The 22,642-nt window shown below is 44.2% G+C and overlaps 1 protein-coding gene across 1 annotated transcript in view; it reads right to left on the bottom strand.

The window, feature by feature from the left end:
• LOC119177233 (uncharacterized) overlaps positions 1-22,642 on the bottom strand; it is a 68,942-nt gene that overhangs the window by 21,923 nt on the left and 24,377 nt on the right. The window contains exons 2-8 of the mRNA XM_037428657.2: positions 18,518-18,641; positions 17,524-17,667; positions 12,977-13,607; positions 9,082-9,210; positions 4,659-5,339; positions 3,146-4,264; positions 1,322-1,476 (exon numbers count right to left, since the gene is read on the bottom strand). Of these exons, the coding sequence (XP_037284554.2) occupies positions 1,322-1,476; positions 3,146-4,264; positions 4,659-5,339; positions 9,082-9,210; positions 12,977-13,607; positions 17,524-17,667; positions 18,518-18,625 (2,967 nt within the window). The 5' untranslated portion in view covers positions 18,626-18,641. The remainder of the gene's footprint in view (positions 1-1,321; positions 1,477-3,145; positions 4,265-4,658; positions 5,340-9,081; positions 9,211-12,976; positions 13,608-17,523; positions 17,668-18,517; positions 18,642-22,642) is intronic.

Consider the following 22,642-nt stretch of genomic DNA (forward strand, 5'->3'; position numbering starts at 1 on the left):
CTAAATCTAAGTGAAGGAGCCTCAAGCATATTCGCCTCGACTGAAAATGCAGCCGCCATGATGGGGATTCGATTCCGTGGCCTTCAGCAGTCGAACACCATAACCACTAGACCGCCACGGCGAAGCGACGAGTCTAGAACCGAGCCTGCTTGAGATGGTCAGAACTTTGCGCTCCGCTTGTAAGCCCTACGTGTCGCGCACGACTACAAAATTTCGCTGAGATTCTCACAGCAGCGTTTGTTGTTGTTAGATTATGTTTCTCATCATGCCCAGGGCGTGGTTCAGGACACCTTTAAAGGTTCCATACTTCCCCGAACATCTATATTGTTCAAATATCATGTGCTGTCGGACCACCTTGCTGTTTTGGTTCTCCCCCGTCTTATCTTGCCGCCGTTTCCAGTCTACTTGTATTTGGATCCCACGGTACGATAGAAAGAACTATCACATCGCTGATGTCGGTGACAGGTAAGACTCTCACGTCTCTATGCTCACGGCTTCTGTCCAAATATGTGTTCTGCTGGCTGCAGAATGAAACTTTCAACTGCAAGTGAGCGTTTTTGTCGTCTTCTCCAGTTAGCCTTCTCAATATTCCCTGTACCCAGTCGTGAATTTTGCAAAAAAAAAAGGTCAAAACAACCACATTATTATTTGTCAAACTACATACTGTGCAGCATGTACGATAGACTTATAGCCAGCTGTAACAGAAATTCAGTATAGAAGTAATAGAGGAAGTTCTTCCGATGGTGAGGTGTTGCTACACTTAGTGGTTTGGTTAGAATATGCGGTATAACGTTCCAAAGCAACTCAGACTATCAGAGAAGCCGTAGTGGACTGCTCCGAATAACTTAGACACCGACATGATTTGGCCGCAAATAATACACACACAGAGTAAAAAAACACTCAACGACAAGCACAAGCGGCTCATTGAGTGTTTCTTTACTTTGTGTGTGTATTATTTGGGGCCAAATCATGTCAGTAAGCAAGTATCAACTAGGCCAACAATCAGTATGGTTACAACTTAGACACCCTGGGATTTTTTTTTTTTCAAATGAACTGGTATGGCACAGTACGTAGGCATCTAGCATTTTGCCTCCACCAAAATGCGACTGCCGTGGCTGGAATCGACGCCACGCATCTTTCATATCAGCAGCCGAGCGCCACAACCGCTAAGCCACTTGGACGGCACTGATAGAATCATGCAGAAAAAAGATTATCATTCGCAACCATGCATATATGCCTTGTTAATGACGCATCCCACCATTTTCATGAGGGATTTATTTTGGTCGGTGCTACCCGTCGAAGACTTCAGCGCCTTACTTGCCTGTAACGCTTTTCGCTCTTCTTGAAGGCGGTAGTTGCACCTCTCAAGGTCCTCCAACCGGTAGCGGAAGTCTGCAACAGCCTTCACGGATGCCAAGGAGCCTTTTTGGGCACCCGCTGGCCGGTGTGCATTCCACAGACTCTCCCGGTAGCGTTCTATTTTGCGATTGAGAAATGTTTTTCATTGGACATGTTCCCATTGGCAGACATTTACGGCATATCTTTCACAATCTCACAAAGTAAATACAGCGCACTGGTAACCACGAGGTACCCAGCCATGAGCTCTCTCAGTTCTCTTTAGAAAGCTAATTATAACTTATTAAATTTTAGTGTATTGCTCACATCGTGAATAATTTTTCTTTTGTGAAATAGCCACTATTAAGCTAAACTTGCGCCTAAAGCTACCTTATCTAACTCAATATTTTGCGACTGAACAGCCTAATTTTTGAATAAATATATGCTTTAAGTCTCAGATAATGTGACTTGCGCGAATTACCTGTCAATTTAGGCCGCGTATGTAACTAGGCGAGTTCATCGCTCTTCTGGCAGCCGTGCATTTTTGTCTGACTGCCAATTGTCTGGATGTCCGATCTTACGACATTTTACACATGCATACCTTATCTTTTTGCAGTTCTTCTTAGCGGTAACATCATCGATGATTTTGTTGTTATTTAAATTGTTACTTGTGTGTTTTTATAGCGGGAATGTATAATGTAGGATTTGAACGTCTTGTTATAATTTTGACTTTTTGTGATTTTAAGCATATGTGATCTTTGTTAACAAATATTAGTTTTCATATACTCTCCCTGCTTTAATCGGTGATGAGATTGGCAGTATAATTAAATAAATAAACACACACAAACACACACAAATATATATATATATATATATATATATATATATATATATATATATATATATATATATATATATATATATATATATATATATATATATATATATATATATATATATATATATATATATATATATATATATATATATATATATATATATATTGAAAATGTGCGTTTGATTTACCGAATACACTATTGATCTTTGTCCTGTCGTCTGTCCTGTGGTGTCGTTCTGCGTTAAAAAGGCACTACGTTTTTGCACCAATCGATTCGCCAACGCATTGTGGGGAAATATTGATCTGAGTTGGTGCGCGAAAGGAAATATAACTCAGAATTGGCCTAGTATAGCACTTTATTTTAAAAAGAAGCTAACGAAAACGAGAAAAAAAGCTAAAATATTTCACTTGCACGTTGGAGTAGCGGCGAGAGGGTTGTAAAGTTATTCTGACATTTTTTGCTACTTTCAAAACGTAGTCGGAAAGCCTCGCATCAATTTCCGCGTGCTGTAACAAATATCTTACAGCGCTTTAGGGCAGATTAAAGTTCGCTTTAATGTTGACATTGAAAATTGTCGCTGCACATATCTGATTTTCATCGAACTGTGCGACAGAATTGACGTCGTAAAACACCTTACTGCACTTTCGCGAAGAGTTAATTCGCTGACCGCCGCTATCATGGCTTTTCTTCTCCTCTATTCTGTACTCCGTCGAATTCTGAGGTAGCCAATTAGATATTTATTTTCCACAAGCATCCCGTCTTTCATTTTCTTGTTTCTACCTCCCTCTTCGATCATTTTTATGGGTCTAGTGCTAGCACTAATGTGGAAAAAGAAGACTCAGCGTCTCTTCATCAAACATCAATGACACCTGGAATTCTGTGAAAGGCTTACCATTGAAAGGATCGCTAGTGTCTATAGCATATTTTATAACCAAAAAAGACAAACAAATGTTGAGCGTTCCTTTACTTACCAATTTCTTCTCTGTGTCTAGAGGCCATCAATTCCAGACGCTCATCAAGTCGTTCAAGATTGGCTTCTAGGCGTGCGCAGACATTTTCTTTAGCTCTTAGCTGTTCTAGCAGAAGCATGTTTTCCTCCAGAAGCGTATAATAACTCTCCTCTGCATGCTTCGTCTCACTTGCCCCTTGGGAAGGCTTTGAGTCGAATTGATCGTCAATTTCTCCAGAACCGCTGTCAATAAGCCATGTCACTCCTGGATGCGCAAAACTCGCCTCACCAGATCCAACACTGACGGTTCGGGGTCTGGATGTGGCACAGCCATTTTTGTTACTAGAGCTGCACAGTTCTGGTTCAGAGTTTGCGCGTGAGCGTGAAATCTCTTTTTTTTCTTCGGGTACCAAAAGCGTATCAGGCTTCATTGAAGGTAAAGAGCTCGTTGAAGCTCGTGACTGCAGTATGTTGTTGGGCTCAGCCACGCTAGAGTCCGATTTCGACAGGACGCGAACATTACTAGTTGCCGATTTGTCTCCGTTCCGGCCCGTCGTCTGCAGACTGGCGTCAAGCAAAGCTATGGTGGAGAATTCGGGAACGACGCCCTTCTTGGTTTCCCACTCATACAACTTTTTGGTAAAAGCGTTCGAAATCCCCTCGAATCGAAATTCTCCAGCAGATGTTCGCACAAGCACCTCATTGCTGCTTGCCGGTGCATTCAGGAGTGCCTGTCGAAGCCTGTGTAAGCGGACTGAGCGCTCCTGAAATTTGTGCGTTTCTCGAGAGAGTCGCTCCTTCTCGCGTTCCATTTTTTGCAGCTCGCGGTTCACCCAGGTAAGGTCCTTTTTCTTGTCCGGGCGTGGTCCCTTGGTTTTATCTCGCGGGGTGCCTTTGCTAGCTGCCACAGCAGGACGGTGGGGAGCAGAGAGCTTGCGGAGAGGCCTCGGGCTTCTGCCAGACTTCGCAGCTTTCATTCTTTCCCATTCTAGTATCTTCTGGTTGAAGTCCTCGCTAAGGTTTCGTTGAAGCTCTTGAACCAGATTTGACACAGGTGCCGTGGACGAGTGACACAACGACGCCGCGTTGCTCAAGGACGGCTCGGAAGCGTCTTCAGAGCGTCGAGGAGCTGACCGTTCACCTGTTTCAAATTAAACAAAACAAAATAGCGAATTGAGGACGTGGCAATGAGTTATAGAAAATATTGTCTGGAAGAAATGAAATAGATGTGACTTCCTATACTATATACTTCCTGAAGGTACTTTTATCGCAATTCAAGACTATAATTATTGCCCCTAGCGTTTCTGGCACAAGCAATTATCGCATAGCAAACGAAAATTGCGTAGTAATATTCATGTGATACATAAAATAAAGATTACTAAACACGATATAGAACTTAAAAAGGGCAAATAATTTCTCCTTACTGGCAGAGCAATGACTCGCATGCGTGTAACGCTATCACTATTTGATAATATGTTTTGTTATGAACGCACGTTAAGCAGATGTATACTGAAGATCGCCGTGAGTATGCTTACCTTCACCTGCACCTAAGTCGTCGAAATCGAAAACCAATGTTGTAGACAGGGGACTAGACGGGTTAGAGGCACCGGGTGGTTCGTCCTCCTTTTTATCCTGAGTAGCCCCTGAGAAGACCTTCTTTACGCGGTTCCAGCGAGACTTTCGCTGCGACTGAGGTGATTGTGGAGATGGCACATTGCATCTCTCCGAAGCAGCGAGGGTGAGTTTTGATACCTCGTGCTCGGAAGGGCATGAAACTTGCTGCTGAAGCCTCAACTTTCGGTTAGTCTCGCTATCGACCTCAAGGTGATTAGCTATACATTGTATATGAGATTGTGATTTCGAGTGTTCAGTTGGCAAGAACTGCAGATCATCCGAAGCTCTTGAGTTCCTCGATGACGAACCGAGTTGGTCAGAGACCTTACGTCTTCTGACTTCTCTTCCTCGCGATGTTGAACTGTCTTCTGGATCACTGGGGGCGCCACTGTTTGTAAGGTCCGAGCCGACCCTCAAGTCGGTCTGAGGTTGCGTCTGTAAAGCGCCATGCTTGGCTGTCCGCGACGGTGGCTGTCTCTTGACGGTCTCGCGCCCAGTCTGAATTAAGTTTTTCACTCTGCCCCATGTGCTTTTGGGAACTTTTTTGCAGAGTTCTCTTGATCCGTATGAGTCACCAACGTCCGGGTACAATGAATCCGAGTCTACGAAGGAAAACAAAGAAGTACGCATTGATCGGTGCGATGCATGGGACACTTCTCAAAATAAAATGCTCAGACAGGACAGGGCGTTTACCAGTGAAAATGGCAGATTACAAACAAAATATTTGTTAATTATGCCCTATTAAGTGACAGGGAATGGCAGCGATACGTTTCAGAAAGCCAGGGCATAGTGTTTTAGTTGTGGAGAATTTCTTAGTCGCACGAGGTCGTGGATACGGCATCGGTGGCGCCGTCCACACCCCCACTGCGCATGCTCGCGTCTCGTGCCAACTGTCGCTCCCCATCTCTCGCCCAGGAAGGCCGATGCAGACCGCGTATGCTAGTAAAAAACCGACTGGCACTACCGTTGACTGGCCACCCCGTATATGTAGACGCTGAATAGCGCGTTTGGAATTTAGTCAAGGGCGTCTTTACTTGGCTTTCGCTTGACTTGATACTTTACTTGTCTCGAGTAGATGTGATGGAAGCAACAGTACCTTCAACCAGTAGTGGGGCACAACCCAACATCAGCGTCCCATCACTCGTTGAAGGCGACGCTTCTCCTTCATTCAATAAAAAAGAATAATAAAGAAGAAATAACAAGCATTACCAAACCATACCCAATGACGCAACATTCACGCGATACCTCCACCACTCTGCGATGTATTTACTCAAATTCCCCATAAGAACAAGCGGGTACTTTTTTTGTTCGAAGTTTACGTAATCAATGACCTTGTTGGCCAAGAATATTTTCGGAGCGACTATATGCGTTACCGCATTTTCTGGTGTGCAGATGTAAAGCAGATGGCCCCGCCGTGGTGATTTAGTGGCTAAGGTGCTTGGCTGGTGACCTGCAGGTCGCGGGCTTGAATCCCGGCTGCAGCAGCTGTATTTTCGATGGAGGCGAAAATGCTCTAGGCCCGTGTGCTCAGATATGGGTGCACATTAAAAGACCCCAGGTGGTCGAAATTTCCGGAGCCATCTACTACGTAGTCTCTTATAATTATATGGTGGTTTGGAGACGTTAAACCCCACATATCAATCAATCAACGTAAAGCAGATGTATTCATTAAATGTTCTCACTTTTGTTGTTTTCCTTCCTTCATTCGAAAATGCCTTTTCCTTTATTTCCTTCAGAGCCTATGAATGCAATTTTAATGTTTTTTTCGCAAGTCTTGCCAATGTCAGAATTTCCAAAAGCGAGTAACATTCGTGGAGATTATTGAGATAAGCATTTGGTATACATAGCGGAAGCTCATTTTGTGTGTACACCTTGACCTTACTTGTTTTATGGTAAACTTATTCCTTGTCGCTGTGACGAGACCTCGGGCCAATTTATAGTATTGCTATGTGACTGAACTTCATGTGTGGCGTGATTAGTTGATATACTTGTGTCCATGCAACGACATTTTAGGTGAAATCTGATGTTATGTCTGTGGATTGCATTTTGTGTAGCCATGCTCGTAGATTACATGCTGATGTGAATTTTTTATGGCTTGACTGACTTGTACAAGCTATTTGTAGGTGTATTTCCATGTAGTTTTTTGTTTTTCATATATGTTATTCTCAATAATCTTGTTATCAGCGAAAAGGAGTAGCCTGTGTTATATAAAACCACGGACATCTGCTAGCAACATGAAACTATAACTAAAAGATACACTGGGCATTGCATGCTTACAGAAAACAGACCGAACCTTGAAACCACCTTGAACATACATTTGCCTTGGATACGCATGAACCATAGTCTTTGGACTTTGAGACCGACTTCAAAAAGCTTTTCGCGTGTAATTCCTCGTTTTCATTGGCACAAAAGTTTCTCTAATATGTCAAATATCATGACTGTCTTAAAACTTATATTCCGCATAGACATGCCGAAATAAGGTTTTCGTGAAATTTGGTTTTGCTACGCCTATAGGGGCTAATCATATCAGGCGCGAAGTGGACGTTCACTGCAGTCAGATACTAATTGTCATGCTAGTCGTCTGTACAGACCCGACAGGTGACAGGTGCAACTTATTTTAAAGCGCTAAAGCGCTCTGTCACTGCCTTTGTGCTGTCCGCCGTCGGCCACTTGTACGAGATGACCTCGCCGTAAGTATGCCTCGCCAAGTGGACCGATCACCCATCATCTCGATATTGACTGTACAATTGTTGAACTATTGAATTAATTGATAAATTGAATGATAAGTTGATCAATTAACGGTTTCTTTCAGTACCAAACGGACACTGCGGTGAGCGCAAACAAGAAAGCCTTGTGCAGGATTGATGAAATCTGTGCCCTCACACATGGCGAGCACTAACTCCTTTTATCAATGAGACCGCTATACGACACGTGGGCGCCAGCAGACCCGAAGACGAAAAGGCAGTGACCTGCATTATCGCGTCGCATGACTAATGGCTGACTGCACTGGATGACTTCATTGCAGATAGAACAGCGCGATTAGCGGCGGCCCGCCAGTAAGACGCCGCTTGCAAAGAAGAAGTCTGCGAAGTTGAGTTGTTTCTTTTTTCTCATGGTTGAAGTTCCTGAAAAGTAAACCTTATCGCACGCCATGTTCAGGACCCTGCATTGCCACGAAATCGAAATATGTTATGCCAGAGTATAGTGCTGGTTAACGGGCTAAAGCTGCATGCGACAAGAAGCACGTCATTTGGGACTGATGTTCTACATATTGACACGCGTGCTTGGTTTTTAAGTTTCAGTGTGAGTGGGTTTGCACAGCTAGAACTGTTATGGTGCGAGGTTATCTAACGTGCGCCCAATTACAAGTGAATGGGTGTTCTTGCGATTGCCACATCAAAATGGAGCCGCCATGGCCTGCAATCAAACCCGTTTTTTTGCGCCTAGCTACGTGGCACCTGAACTGCTAATACAGCTTGGCGGGTAATATATTGGCACATTCTATTTCTTTACTGAATCAGTTCAAATGCCTTTTATTTCACGTCGCGCGTTAGGAGACAGAGGCTAGGAGACACTTGGGGTATAGCCTATGCCTTTGTTACCTACCTCGTAACACTTGCTGCGCAATAATTAATTTAAACATCCTCAAATATTCACAAATGCTGTTTAAACAAATGTCAAGTGATCTAGCTTGTTATTAAATTTCAAAAGTACAGCGCAAACGTTTCGATGTAGGAAAAAATGTAAATGAGAATTTCTGCATTGATGTTTGTATACCGCTGACTACTATTGTTCACAGCTCGTATGCGAAAAACAGGGTTCCGGCAAGTGTATAGAAATGTTGCCCTCAGAGGTACTCGGGTCAATGCTTACTTGTATGCGCAGTTATTCAATAATCGATGCTCTCTCGGTTGTGGGCTGGTCGGCAGTCAGCCGTTTATGATATTGTAATCTGTTCTTTTATTGAGTTCACTTGTCATTTCACATTGCCACGTTTCATTTTTGCTAGTCTTTATTTCACGCATGACCGTGGTCGTTGCGTGTAGCGACAGAAGTGTCACGCTGTTACACACGTGGGCGAAGGTATCATTCCCGCCGTGGAGGAAGAAAAAAGTTAAGGAGGAAACATAGTACGATGAAAAAAAAAATGAAAGAAAGAAGGAAAGGAAGGAAGAAGAAAGAAAGAAGAAAAGAAAGATGGAGTAGGTCAGACTCACTCATGCCGGGCTTCACTTGCCCCCCCCCCCCCCCTCCTTTTCCGATTATAAAAGGGCTCCTAATTTTTTTCTTCAAATACAGTGCTAATATTATTTTCTCAGGTCTTTTCACAATGATATAATTTACCTAAGTGACAGTGACATTTGGAGTCCAAAACTGTCTTCTTGCATGTGTCTCTTACGCCACTTGGCGAGATCGGAGAAGACTTGCGGCGCACAGGCTCCCCTGGTCGTAGATTTCCATGGGCCGTGCTGCCTGCATATAGCATAAACTGGCATTAGCCACCCTAGATTCACAAGCTTTCTAGTGACATGCTGGCTAAGGGGCGTCACCCCAAAAAACTTCTTGCCGTTCTGTTAATGTTTTTTTTCTTTATTGCAATACATTTCAGATGTTGCGATAATGTTGTCCCAAGGACAAAACGGTCTGAGAAGATACTCGCGTGGTTGTAAACAGGTATACTGCTAATCGTTGCATAGCACTTTGCAAGGCGGATGAGCGGGGCTAGCTGTTCCTGCATTCAACATCAAACGCAGACTAAATGTTTTGATCCTGCCCTTGTTTACCGAGCTCTTATGTGTATACACGCACCATAAACTTTTTCCGGCAGAACACCTACTCTTGAGAAACGGCCATAGATACAATATTACACTGCTTCATAGTTTTTTTTACAATTTTATTTCACACACGAGCGTTTTGCAAATTGATGAAAGTTGTATTATCATTCTTGGCTCAAACCACTTCATTAATTCGAGCCGGTTACTTCAGCCGAAATCTTTTCTGAGACTAGCAGATGTGATAGTTTCAGCCTGCTAAAATGATGGCCTTAACAGGCTCACCTAAACTCACTGAAGAAGCATTGGCTTTGGCATCAAGGCACTGCGAATACTGTAGCAACATTAAAGATTAAAAAAAATGTGTTCACATAGTTTACCGCGGCAGACGGAGTTATGACCAGGCTATGAACAACACTGTAGGTGGTATATTTGGTTTAGGACAAAACTCAACACCACTGCTTATTCATGCTGTTTTATGATAATGGTGAAATTTTCTCACTTTTTTCAGCAAGTCTGAATTGTAAACCTGTTGATAGAGGAAAGAAAATGCGCACAGGGTCCGAATCGGACTCTGACTATGATACCAAATATCATAGTCAGAGTGATTTGGTTAAAGCAGTTGGGGACACTATTCTGATGGCGCTTCGCTGCTAAAGTGTGCCCACGACACCCCCCCCCCCCCCCCCCCCCGCCGGTCACGATGTTGGCCTTACATTTAAGGCGCGTTCACACTTCGCCTCGATGAGAGCGAAAGTGGCGAAACTCTCCGGAAACAGGCTTGTTTCGCTGCCCAAGCGACCGGAAAACCACTTTGCGCTGCCAGCGCGCAAAAATAGGTGCGAAACCAATTTTCCCACCACGCGAAAGCGGACCCGGTTTCCGCTGCACAGCTTGACTTGATCGAACCACATGATCGAACCAGCCGGCCACACATTAAACATGGCGGCAAAGGCAGCGGTGGTGGCTCGCATCGGCTCAAATCGCAAACTACCCGAGCAGCACGACGAAGCTTGACGGCCTCAAAGAGAATGCGTTCATCGAGAGCCTGGTTTGGATTACGATCGCTGAGAACTGTGGAATTAGACGGTGCAGCAGCAGCGAGTGGGCATGCCCCAACGTGCTTCGCGTTTGTGTGCAGCCAGCTCAATCCGCCGCCGCCCCTGCCAGTGCGTTCGCCCTGGACGTTTCTGCTGGCTTATCTTCCGAAACAACGTTTGAAAACGTGCGAACTGTTTCTTTTCAGTTCTTTGCGTGAATGACTAGCATTCGGTTAGTGCTCAGAAAGCAGGCAAAATTGAATTAATTTTCAAAGTAGTGACGGCATCAGTGGCGTCAGGGGCAGAATGAATGTGAACATCCTCGACGCGCGCGGTCGTTGTTTCCCGGCCGCTCTATAGCGATTTTGTTTTGGCTTCACTTTGCAAGTGCGAATGCACCCATATAGTGCTCTCAAAAGCTAAAACGTTACAGGTCCAATGCCTGTCATTCACTTGGTTACTGCGAGGTGCGACGTGGCTTCTACACATTGCTGGCATTAAAACACAGCGTCACTTGCACGCCTTGCTTGATGCTCCAAATGGAAACACGTCAACGTGAAAGTGTAGGAGCACAGGTATGTGTTCTACTTTCCTTTCGTTTGCGCATTTGTGTTGTACACATGTACATACCTTCCATCGAGAACGCTCCAGGATCTTCCTTTCTGTAATTATGAATGAGGGCAGCTGGACCAACATACCTTTATTTGTAAGTGCGCATTTCGTAATTTGCCAGCAGTCATCGCTAATAAAGTGCCCAACGCGAGGATCACAAGCATCTGCTCTCATGAATGGCGTAAAACATGTATACAGCGCTTTATGCGCTTCATCGACTTCCCATTTATAATTGTTATCAGTTGTTGTGTTTGGATTCTCTTTAAAAAGAAATTCTTGCGATACGTGAAGATGGACGCCATGATGTGGCAATGGACATTAATTTTGACCATCAGAGATGTTGTATCGTGCCAGTTCTGCGTATACGCAGTTTTTTTTTTTAAATGTGCAGCGTTTTAGGGACCCGGCTTGTGGTACATCCATCCATCTTATGCGGCGTGATTACACTCACAGTACGCTCGAGCAAGCCGTAACAAGACTAGCGATGCTCAAAACAATTTCAACGCTCTAAAATAATGCAATTACCAGAACTAATTAACCCCAAAATAATCGCAATAAGTAACGTAAAATAGCTGAAAGCACTTCGAAAAAATACGCCTCAGTCCCATGTCACACAAAAAATTGCGCCACCACTTCGCCAAAGGCACGATAGTTTCTCCGAAGTGCGCATTGACGTTGCTTTGTCACTATGTTTGAAGGAAGAAACAACTTGACGGAACTCGCTGCAGGCGACAGGTATCTCATGTGTTATACCAAGCGGGAAGTCGATAAAGCGCCACAAAAAGAAGTGAGCATGTTGTGCACCGAGTTGGTGAATCTCATAACAAGATCCTACTCATGCTCATGAAGCCCTACATGCGTACCTAAGACATTTAACGTGGTTGTTGATGTGGTAAACGGAGCATGGCGAACTCTACGAACAGAAATTGCTGCGTGACAGTGCTACGCAATTCTTCTGGTATCGCAGTAGTAAAGTTAGATTTGGTGTTTTATTGCGATGGCAAGTATATGGACACTCCCGGCTGGATAGTGCCGCCGGCGTCGACGTCGTCGTCACTCACCGTATATATATATATATATATATATATATATATATATATATATATATATATATATATATATATATATAAGAAAAAAATCACGTGGCATCTCGGGAGAAACTATTGTGTTTTCAACATTACCAGCAAGATGATGCAATAAGCGCCATCGCCACATCGTCACGATGCGGTGGCGCGCACTCTCGTCTCCTACGCGTACTTTGCCCCGCGGAAAGGAAGAAGGGTGGACGCTCGCTTGCACGCCCTTATCTCGCGGTGGAAAGGATCGTACGTCTTGGCTGGCCTTAGTGTTTCACCAGAACGATTCTGTTGTAATTGCCGGGCGCACAAAGGTCACTGCAATCGTTGCACAGTGTCCGTTTGCGAAAAGGGTGCGCTTATTAGACAAAGCGAAGTAAAGCTGAAACGCTTATTACCGTTCATCTGTACCTGTGAGTACGTAGTGTGCTTCATTTGTGCGTTAGAAATGGGGGACACGTTTCGATCTGCTTGCCATTGTGCGCGTGATCTTCGGATTTGTTGCTATTGCGTTCATTGCTTCGCCTTTGTGGCGAAGCTGTGACTTTTTTTATTTAACCCCATCAACATGTGGCCACCATGGCCAATATTGAACCCTAACATTAAACCCAAGCAGAACGGAACAGCACATCATAGCAAGTCCTGTTTATCTTTATGTGTGTGAGATAAATCAGGTACATCCTTCTTAACAATGTCCACAGAAGCTCAAGTTTCATATAAAACCCATTGCATATCTCACCTGCTCTGAGGACTTCGCCGTGCAACCTGCCAGGAAAGCTCTCTTCCGACCAAGAGCAAGACTGCGGTGGGAGATCGGAGCTATCAGCATCCCAATGTGCAGGCCACCTTTCTGTGGTTGGGACACCGAGGCCTTCATCCTGAATGAAAACGCCATCCGATGGGCTTGTCCGCACGAGGATGCCTTTGGAAGGGCCTTCGCATTCGGCCGCCGACCGCTCGAGTCCCAAGGCTTCTTTGACTTTGGACCAGTTAGGAAACCGCTTGCTCTTCATGCTCCTAGAGTCGGCGTAGTCGTCCTGTGTCCCCACAGATTTGCTTCTTTCTCGCGATCGGCAGCGTCCTCTGGAGCGAAGTACAACTTGCGTGCTGCTCCTGTGCACACCATCATCGAGCACTCCTAGTTCCTGCGTGGCAGAGCCCCCTCCTGGACTCGGGGTGCGATGGGATGCCCTGCGCTCCTCGAGGCCGTACTCAGGATCTAACAGTTTCTGCATGTCATGTAGGTCCTTCATATCTTCCAAGTATTGGACGCGCCTTAGAAGTTTATGGTTCTGCTCTTTCAAATCACCAAGCTGTTCCATAAGCTTGCAAAGGTTGTCCAAGTGATCCAGGCCGACCTTGGGTTTTGTCTGCACAGACGAGATAAATGGAACAAATATCGTGTACATTCTGTCGTAGGCAGGTCATTTTGCGGAGTGAGGAAATCGCTTCCTAAAAATAATGTTACATGCTGTGGAATAAAGTGACATGCAACAGATTCATCACTCATCTGATTTGCTTCCCCGCGAGCGCATAACGTTTTATGCGTTCGCAACATTGTCCGCTGTCAACTTGAAGCTAAGCCACCTGTTTATTGCCGCTATTCAGTAACCTAAAGAGACACTAAAGAAAAACTATGACTTGGTTTAGACTGCTAAACTGCAGTTTTAGAACATTAATGCCACAAGTTTCACTGTCATGAGTTCATTGTTAGCGGAGAAAATCAAGGTTGAAGTTTCATTTAAAAATCTGCCGAAATATCCGCGTGTGAAGTACCAAACTTCAAAATGTATTTTAGGGGTGAAGCTCCTTAAGCCGTGGGTCTGTGCATGCATGTCTCTCTTGGTACGTGACAGCCTAGTTCTATGACTCACTCAGCAGGTGCAGACAGATGGACGGATGGACGGATGGATGGACGGACGGACGGACGGACGGACGGACGGACGGACAGACAGACAGACAGACGGACGGACGGACGGACGGACGGACGGACGGACGGACGGACGGACGGACGGACGGACGGACAGACAGACAGACAGACAGACAGACAGACAGACAGACAGACAGACAGACAGACAGACAGAAGGACGGATGTATGAATGGACAGATGATTCACGGTTTACCGATAAAACCCCCCGAAGCTTCGCCCCACTCACCCTAATTCACTTCGTGGATACGGTGTAATTTTTTTTAGTATTTTCGTGACAATGGCTCACTGAAAATTTTCGAAAAATCGTATGCTATGTCTGTGGCATCCACAGATGCCAATGTGCTGCATTTTGATTGAGTGAAGGCTATGTACGACCTCGTAGACACCTTCAAAATTTACTGCTTCATGGCGTTTGTTGCAGAAATCTCATGGTGGCGTCTCCATTCACATTTTTTCGTACTTCTTCTCGCTTACCAAGTGCCATGTCACGGTAAAAGTGGTGTGTTCGGGATTGTGAAATTTACTGTACAAATACGCAAAAACTAATTTTGCTCTTTAGTGTGCCTTTAAATTTGTTTGAACTTAACTTGTCATACGTATACCAAATGACAAATAAAAATAGACGTTCCCTAAAATACGCTTGGGAGCATAGGTGGCGCCACGCTATTGGCCTTGAGGACGTAGCGTGTTGCCATCTACGTTTTGACGTGACTGATAGAATATCAGACTGTATCGTCTGCACGAACCCCGCATTGCCTGCGCCTTTTCTACCGTGCGTATTTGGTGTGGGAACCACACGTGCTTCCCTCTTGCTTGAAGTGGCATGACCTGATAATCTAGGCAAATAAACATTACTTGGCGCCCCCGGTGGCGCCCACATGTCCATTGGGCATACTACAATCATAACTTAAAGCCGGTGCAGCTGACGCCATGGAAGAAAACAGAAGCGATGTCGAAACAGCAAAGACGCTAATACGTTCTGAAACACCTTTACCGTAAGAATTATCAGACTGCATAAAATGAACGTGTGAACTTGTAACCACGAGGGAAACGTGCCGCCGAACAGTAATACCCCCCGCGTGTGTGGTGTCCACTCACTACGAACACGTGGAAATTGTGAGCGGAGTTCATCGCCAAACATACAGGGAAATGCTGGTGACATCTTCGATACAAATGGCCAAGGTAGGTCTCCTCCACAGCTCTCCTTCTTCGTCCTCCAATCTGATTAACGATCATCACCGCGCTTCGTTTTTTTTGTTTTTTATAGTGATACGTTTACTTTTCGCTTTGGGCTTGCACTTGTCGGCAATGTAGTGATGTGAGCTTTCAGCGCCTTTGTTGCTAGCGTAAACGTGAGAAAATGTTTCCATAAGTGTGCGCATGTGGAGGAGGCTGGGACGGAAGCTGCCCAAGAAGGGAGGGGTGCAAAGTCCTGCCCCATACATTGACTTAATAGGAAGGGGGTACTGCGACAAACCTTGTCCCCTCGCCACAGAAGGGGAACCCTGCAAACGCTTATGTTTGTTTCATAGAGTGAGAAATGTTTAAATAATGTGCGTGTTTTTTGTTTTTTTTTTGCAGTGCGAGTTGGTTGTTTGGTGTTCACATTGAAATTCATGCGACACTCACGAGTAAGTATGACGACGGACAGGAAGAAGCACACGAGGCTGGCGCTGACTCTCATCTGACATTTATTTTGAAAGGCAAGAAGAAGAAATGTTCAGGCCATAATCATAAGGCTGCAAGATTAATGTAGTGGGCTAATCTCGCGGCCCTAAGTTCGATAGTCATTAAGGCATAGCGTTCCTTCTTCCTTTTTGGCTTCAATAATAAACGTCAGTTGAGATTCAGCGCCTGTCTAGTGTGCTTATTCTTGTCAGTCGTCATACTTACTCGGGAGCGCCGCACGAAATTCATCGTGTGCACCAACCAACCACCTCGCTCGGCAAACTTACCGCGCAATCTGTCGCATACGTCTCGTACTGCAACGGCGCCATCAAGCAGCACACCAACGAGCTTAAGCCGCTAGCAAGTTGCACGCAACCCAGCACTGCTTTTACAGCACCAATATCTTCAGCAGGCCTAATAAAGCTTGAAACCTTCATAATTGAATGCAGGGAGCACCGCAATTTTGCCCGAGCGTCGTTTTCCATAACAAATTTACGCAGCAAGGTGAGCAGAGGAGCTATTCTCACGGTGTTCAATACGGGGACATGTTCAACTCGCCGGAGCGCGTTCAGCTAGGCAAAAAATAAAAATAAAAATATGGTGAATCGTGACGTCATGGTGCGCTTGACCACGTCGACTCACCAAACCCACCAGCCTATTCCCAGCGTAAAAAGAAACTTGGCGGATGAAACACAGAGTAACAGGACACTTAAACTTGAAAAATCTGAACGTGCATGCTAATGTGTTGAGATGTTTGAAGAACGATGCAGGGAAAGGGCGTCAGGCGGGCGGTCGAGTTATACTTAAGTCAAGGGCTAACGTGATCAGAAGCCATGCATGGCCTCAACGATATGTGTCTAAAAGCTGATCTCAGCGGGCAGCACTCGTTGTGGGAAACGCATTCTGTTTTTGTGTCCAGAGTTGTGAAAACTGCACGACGTCAAAATGACGTCGCGGAAGATAGACTGGAACCAGGCAGCTGGCTCCGCAGCCAGTCAGGGTAGGCTGAATCGGGCATGTCTACGAATTGGACACAGCGAGAATAGCTCTCCAGAAGCATCCTCTCAGTGATGTCAGAACGATCGCAGCGCTGGCCTCTCTTGTGGAGGCCTTCGCAGCCAATGGAAAGTATAGAGCGTGAGGCGGCGCTTTCAAAACGGCAGCTGCGTCACCTCCGATTCGCACTTTTTTTAGCAACTGCACGCTTGTTCTGAGCAAGCATTTACGAACGAAGAAACCACCACTTTTCGAATGTCTAGTTTTGCAGTACCTTGCAGCGTTTCTTGTCCAATTTCACCTTGAACTCACGGAGCTTACATATATTCAAGAAATGACTAGGCGAGCGTGTTCCTTATAGCAAGTGTGACTTTCGTGTCACTTTGTCAGGGGCTTATTGGCTCGGCTCACTATCTTACCAATAGAGGCGCAAGGGTGCACTAGAGCTACATGGCTCTCTTTCTAGACAAGTGTGCACTGTGTTTAACTGGGTGTGTTTAAAATATAATCAGGTTTTCTTGAAGAGCATACCCGCACCATAACTAGTAGAGTAACTTACTTGGCAATAAATTGGTATTCCCGTAACAAAAGAGAGAGAGAAAGAAAAGTACACAGATATTTTGTTGCAGTGTTAAGATAACAAAAAAAAAAGAAGTGTGCTTCAAAATTACAAGTACGATAGAAAGCCTCACCTTTGGGCTTTTGCTGAGCTTTCTCGTCCGCTCTAAAGACTTCGACGTTGGGGGCGGCTCAGCAGGAAGCGTGAGGAGAAATTCCATGAAATCCTTTTCGCAGTCTAGCATCTGGCCTTGTTCGCAGGGCGGTATGCCGAGTAACTGCAAATAATAATGCTTATAGTAACTGGTTTACGTTCTGCTGTCTTGATACCAAGCAACAAGTTAATGCGTTGTTTGAAAACTTGAAATTGAGTTTATTCACCACCATAGACATCAAATAATGACAGCAAGACGAATGGTATAAGCTACACATGTGCAGCATAATAACCCCGCCACCACATTTTAAAATGAATTTTGATAGAAACAAGTACAATACTCACAACCATTTACAAAGTCGCACAATAAAAGCAGAATGCAGCACGCCTAAGCAAATTTGTTAGGGACAATATGTTAAAATCATGGTAGAAAATGAAATCACTAAATGTATTACTATTCTTTATTGTAATGCCCGAAGAATTAATTAAAGGGTGCAAAGAACAGAAAACACCGCAACAAAAAGTGCACGACACGATACCAAACACTTTATGTGTATGCTGTTGTTGTAACTTATTCATGAGAGCCGCAAAACAATATTTCATGAGTGCCTGGGGCATCAGCCAACAAGATTTAAATTTACATGCAAGTTTACTAGCTGCATGCCAACAAGAACTGAAGCAAAGTTGATAATGAAACTGGTTTACATACAGGTAATTTTCATGGCGCTAGGAATCACTTCGAAAATGAAATCGGGTATACAATAAATAAACCTCATGCGCATATCATGTATACTTCTGGTATTAACCAAGGTTTAACCAAAGAAAAAAGTACAGCACAAAAGTCTAGAAAATAAGGACTTGGGAAGAACTATAAGCCTTGACTTGTACTCAAACCGACACAATCGTTAGCTTCACGTACTGATATATTGGAATGGACCTTGCGTAGAGTGAATGTTTAAGTAGGCTTATCTTGCCTTATTTTGAAGCTCGTGCCCGGAATCATCCGTTGGGAGTGAGTTGCGCCGCCGTACTACCGTCGTTTCTCTCGTCGGGCTTCTTTCTTTTGGTTCCATCATGAACATACATCTGTTTTAATGCCTGGAAATGTGAAAATGACTGATTTTAGTGCCTGGACTCTAGAGACAAGGATTCCTATATAATAAAGAAACAATTGCTGAATGCAGGTAGATTAAAATTTGCCCTCCTGAAAGCGTGAAATGCATGTTGAAAGTGTCAATAAAAATACGTAGAACAGATACATGATTTCAGTTTGCCTTAATGGTTATCACTTTCCTTGACATCTTTTTTGAAGCAGGGCCACAACATGCCACAAACAAGATGGCATGCAGCCCAAATTATTCGTGACACGAACAAGATCTTGTCACGTTGCCCTAATATCGGTCACCACAAGTACAATGTCATGCTCTTCGCGAATGTGTAGTTGTCCGTACACTTTGCGCTCTAGCATGTCACTCGTTCACTTTGTACAATTATGTGTGCATACAGTGGGAGAAATATTGTTGATAAGACCCTTATGAGACACCTCCCAGCTGCCGCGGCACTGTTCTTTCAGTCTAACAGTATTGTCACTTGCATGTCTTGTCACTGTTCAACAGGACGATTTGTTTCAATGTTAACCTTCTTTTTTAATTGACGAAAGTTAACATTTATAATCTAATATATTTGAATAATTTGGGTAGCCTTGGTGCATCAAGTTGATTTCTCCTTCAGTTTTGTGTCCTCAAGGGGAAGTGGCGGTGTGATAAGCGGGACAAGTTTTCAAGAACCTGTGAAAAAAAACTTTTTTTTTGAAATTGCCTTAGCAGTGAGACTGTTAGTATACAAACAAACAAAAATATACTGCCTGTTTATTCGAGCTAAAACGGTGGCGTACCCTCTAAAAAAGTAATTTTACCCTTTCTACTCTCGGATGGGAATACTCGCTTTCCATGTATAGGAGTATCTTTCAAAAGAGACGTGAACTCTTCTTGGTGATCATTATACTCTCTTCGCAGAGTCGTGTCACCCAAAATATAGTTAACGAGTCTCCATAAAGAGTCAGTAGGTGGCAGGACTCACCTAAGAGAGTAAATGATACTGATCACGTTTTTTAGTGTCGGCGTAGCTGCATGTTGGTGCGGTTTGTAAAAATAAATAAAAAATAAATAAATAAATAAATCCACAGTATTGAAGTAATAAGGGCAAAGCAATGATTTTGTGGTGCCTAAACAATAGCGCGAAAAATAAAACAAAAAAGAGAGGACACACACAATGCTGTCATCGCAATGGAGTTTATTGGTGGAAAACTTTCACTTTTTTAAGCCCACAAGAAGCCTTTGTGCATGCTCATAGTCAATGACAACACAGGTAAGTACACAAAGGCATTAAAACTTTGTCTGACATATGCACGGGCGAAAAAATTCGGACGTTAGCCCTAATTTAGCAGGTTAATTAGACAAAGCAACAACTATCAGCGAGCTCGCCCAGTCTGCCATACTACTTCAATGAATTCGATAGCAACAAATCGGCCTGCTACAAGAAGAATGGCAAGCAGCTTGAAAATTGCCACACGCTGCTCAATCACAAAAGACTAACCGAAAGAACGCATTGATATGCACAAGATGAGTGCAAACTAACAAAAGTCAGTTGTTACTTTGTGTTTCAGCAGCGCACTGCAAATGCCGGCTATGCACAACCAACAAGACCTCACCTTGGCTCTTCTAGCTGGCACCTTAAACCTTTCGCCAACGAGGCCACTGGAGCGAGTGAAGTGACCATCACGCGCTGTGTAATATTAACGCAAACTTTGTGGTAAAAGCAAAGGCCACCAGCTTATGAGGTAGGCACGCCCTGTAGGACAAAGCACAGGTGGTTCAGGTAGCACGTGCGTGCGCATAGCAACGGCGATAAGCGTTTGGGGCGACAACCTTTAACGCGCACTCTTCGCACCATCTCACAGGTGCTGAATAAAACACGCTGAAGCACCTAATGGCGCTTTGTACTGTCAGCGGTAAATGGTGCATGCAAATAGCTCACATATGTTCAGAAACGTGTGCACCATGACACTGGTGTTTAGTGTGGCCAAGTGTTGCAGCTTCGAATGCCCTGTCATGCGCTTCAGATATGTATACTCCAGCCGAAACGTCAAATGTCACTGCATATACCGTGAGTAACCAACTTGCGTCGTCGTACTCTCAGTCCTTGCGCGCGCGCACGCACACACACACACACACACACACACACACACACACACACACACACACACACACACACACACACACACACACACACACACACACACACACACACACACACACACACACACACACACACACATATATATATATATATATATATATATATATATATATATATATATATATATATATATATATATATATATATATATATATATATATATATATATATATAACATTGTCAACATATCGTCGAGCTGTGCTCTGTCCAAAGAAGTGTCTGTATTATTAATAAGGGCTGCAGCGCGAGCATGAAGGTGCCAGAAGAAACAGACAAAAGGCGAGGCACGGAAAGCAAAGAGGACAACACAGCGCTCGTGTTGTCCTCTTTGCTTTCCGTGCCTCGCCTTTCGTCTGTTTCTTCTAGCACCTTCGTGCTCGCGCTGCAGCCCTTATTACCATGATTAGACAATTTAGCGCTTAACCTAGGTCGAGAGAGTTCTTTCACAAAAGAACTGCTACTAGTAATGATTCCTTGGTACTGTCGTCATCTAAACGTTGTACACCACCATCGCAACGTGATAAATATTTTGACCTATATACTGATACTATTCAGCACGATGTCATTCAAGTATACAGGCAGAAAACTTCAATACGTCGACTTCATTCCATCGAAATTGGTGCAAATAAGAACTGAAGGCTGTCGAAATATCAAGGAAGCGCGACGACATCACTATTAAGCCATCCGGTGGTTCACTTGGTGGTTGTTGAAGCATATGACAAATTTCCGGCGATAAACCAGTAAACAGCAGTACCATTGCGGCCCTGCTTAAAATGATTGTTCAGCTGAACAGTTTTGTGTTCAATGAAGTGCACTATGTAGAGGTGAGTGGCACCTCATTGAGAACTACGATTGGACGAAACTATGCCAACATATTCATGGGGAAGCTTGAAGAGCAATTTTTACGCAGTCACCAGTTAATACCACTATGATATAAAATATTCAGTGACTATATTTTTTTTCTTTATCTCGGCTCATAGTGAATCTCACCTTCTCTCATTCATATCGTATTTCATAACGTTCACCCATCTTTATTCTTCCAGCACGTATACTCAAATGAAACTGTATACTTTTTGGACGTCTCTATTATTCTAGGAAAAGGCAACTTAATCACCAAGCTTTATCGAAAGCCAACTGACTGACAGCAACAACTGCATTTTAATAGTGATAGCTGGGCGATGCCCCGGTCGCTTCAGCGAATCGCATTGCTGCGGCACTTCTTGATCAAGGTTGAAGGGTTGAAGCAGTTGAAGTTACTGTCGATCGAGCAGAGGCTTTGTTGCGTCACCTGCCGAATAAAAGAGAATTCACTGCAAAAATAATATTGCAAAATGTATCTTAATTGGACGCAGGTGTTTAGTAGAAACAAATCTTCGTTTTTCTTTTGTGGCTTGTTGTCGTGAGGGATTTGAATGCATGAAGGCATGATCAACATAAAAAAAAAAGGGAAAAAGTAGGGGGAGAGGGGGACGCCACCGAAAGGGCGAAGGTGAAGCCAAGCCAAGCGATCGAGTATATGGGTTTTTAGCAGCACCGTTGTTGAACTGTGTGACTTTCACGTTCAGCGGAAATATAGGCTGTCTGTTGCCCTTAGCGCTATGCCACAAAGTATGTTACTCGACCCGTTGCTTCTCTCTGAGCTGAAGTGGTCGTTGATAGAAGATCTTCTAGCATTCGAGGTGCTAAACGAGAGAAGACATGATCTCCTTTCTACCTGTGGCTGCTCAGCATCAACGAAATGAACGACGGTATGTTTAAACATATTTCCGTTTCAAAAAGGAAGACATACGGAAACTTCGGGTTGCCTTGCGCAATCCTGAAACAGTTGTTACAGCTCAAAA

This window comes from Rhipicephalus microplus, chromosome X (genome assembly GCF_043290135.1).
Source record: "Rhipicephalus microplus isolate Deutch F79 chromosome X, USDA_Rmic, whole genome shotgun sequence".
NCBI lineage: Eukaryota > Metazoa > Arthropoda > Arachnida > Ixodida > Ixodidae > Rhipicephalus > Rhipicephalus microplus.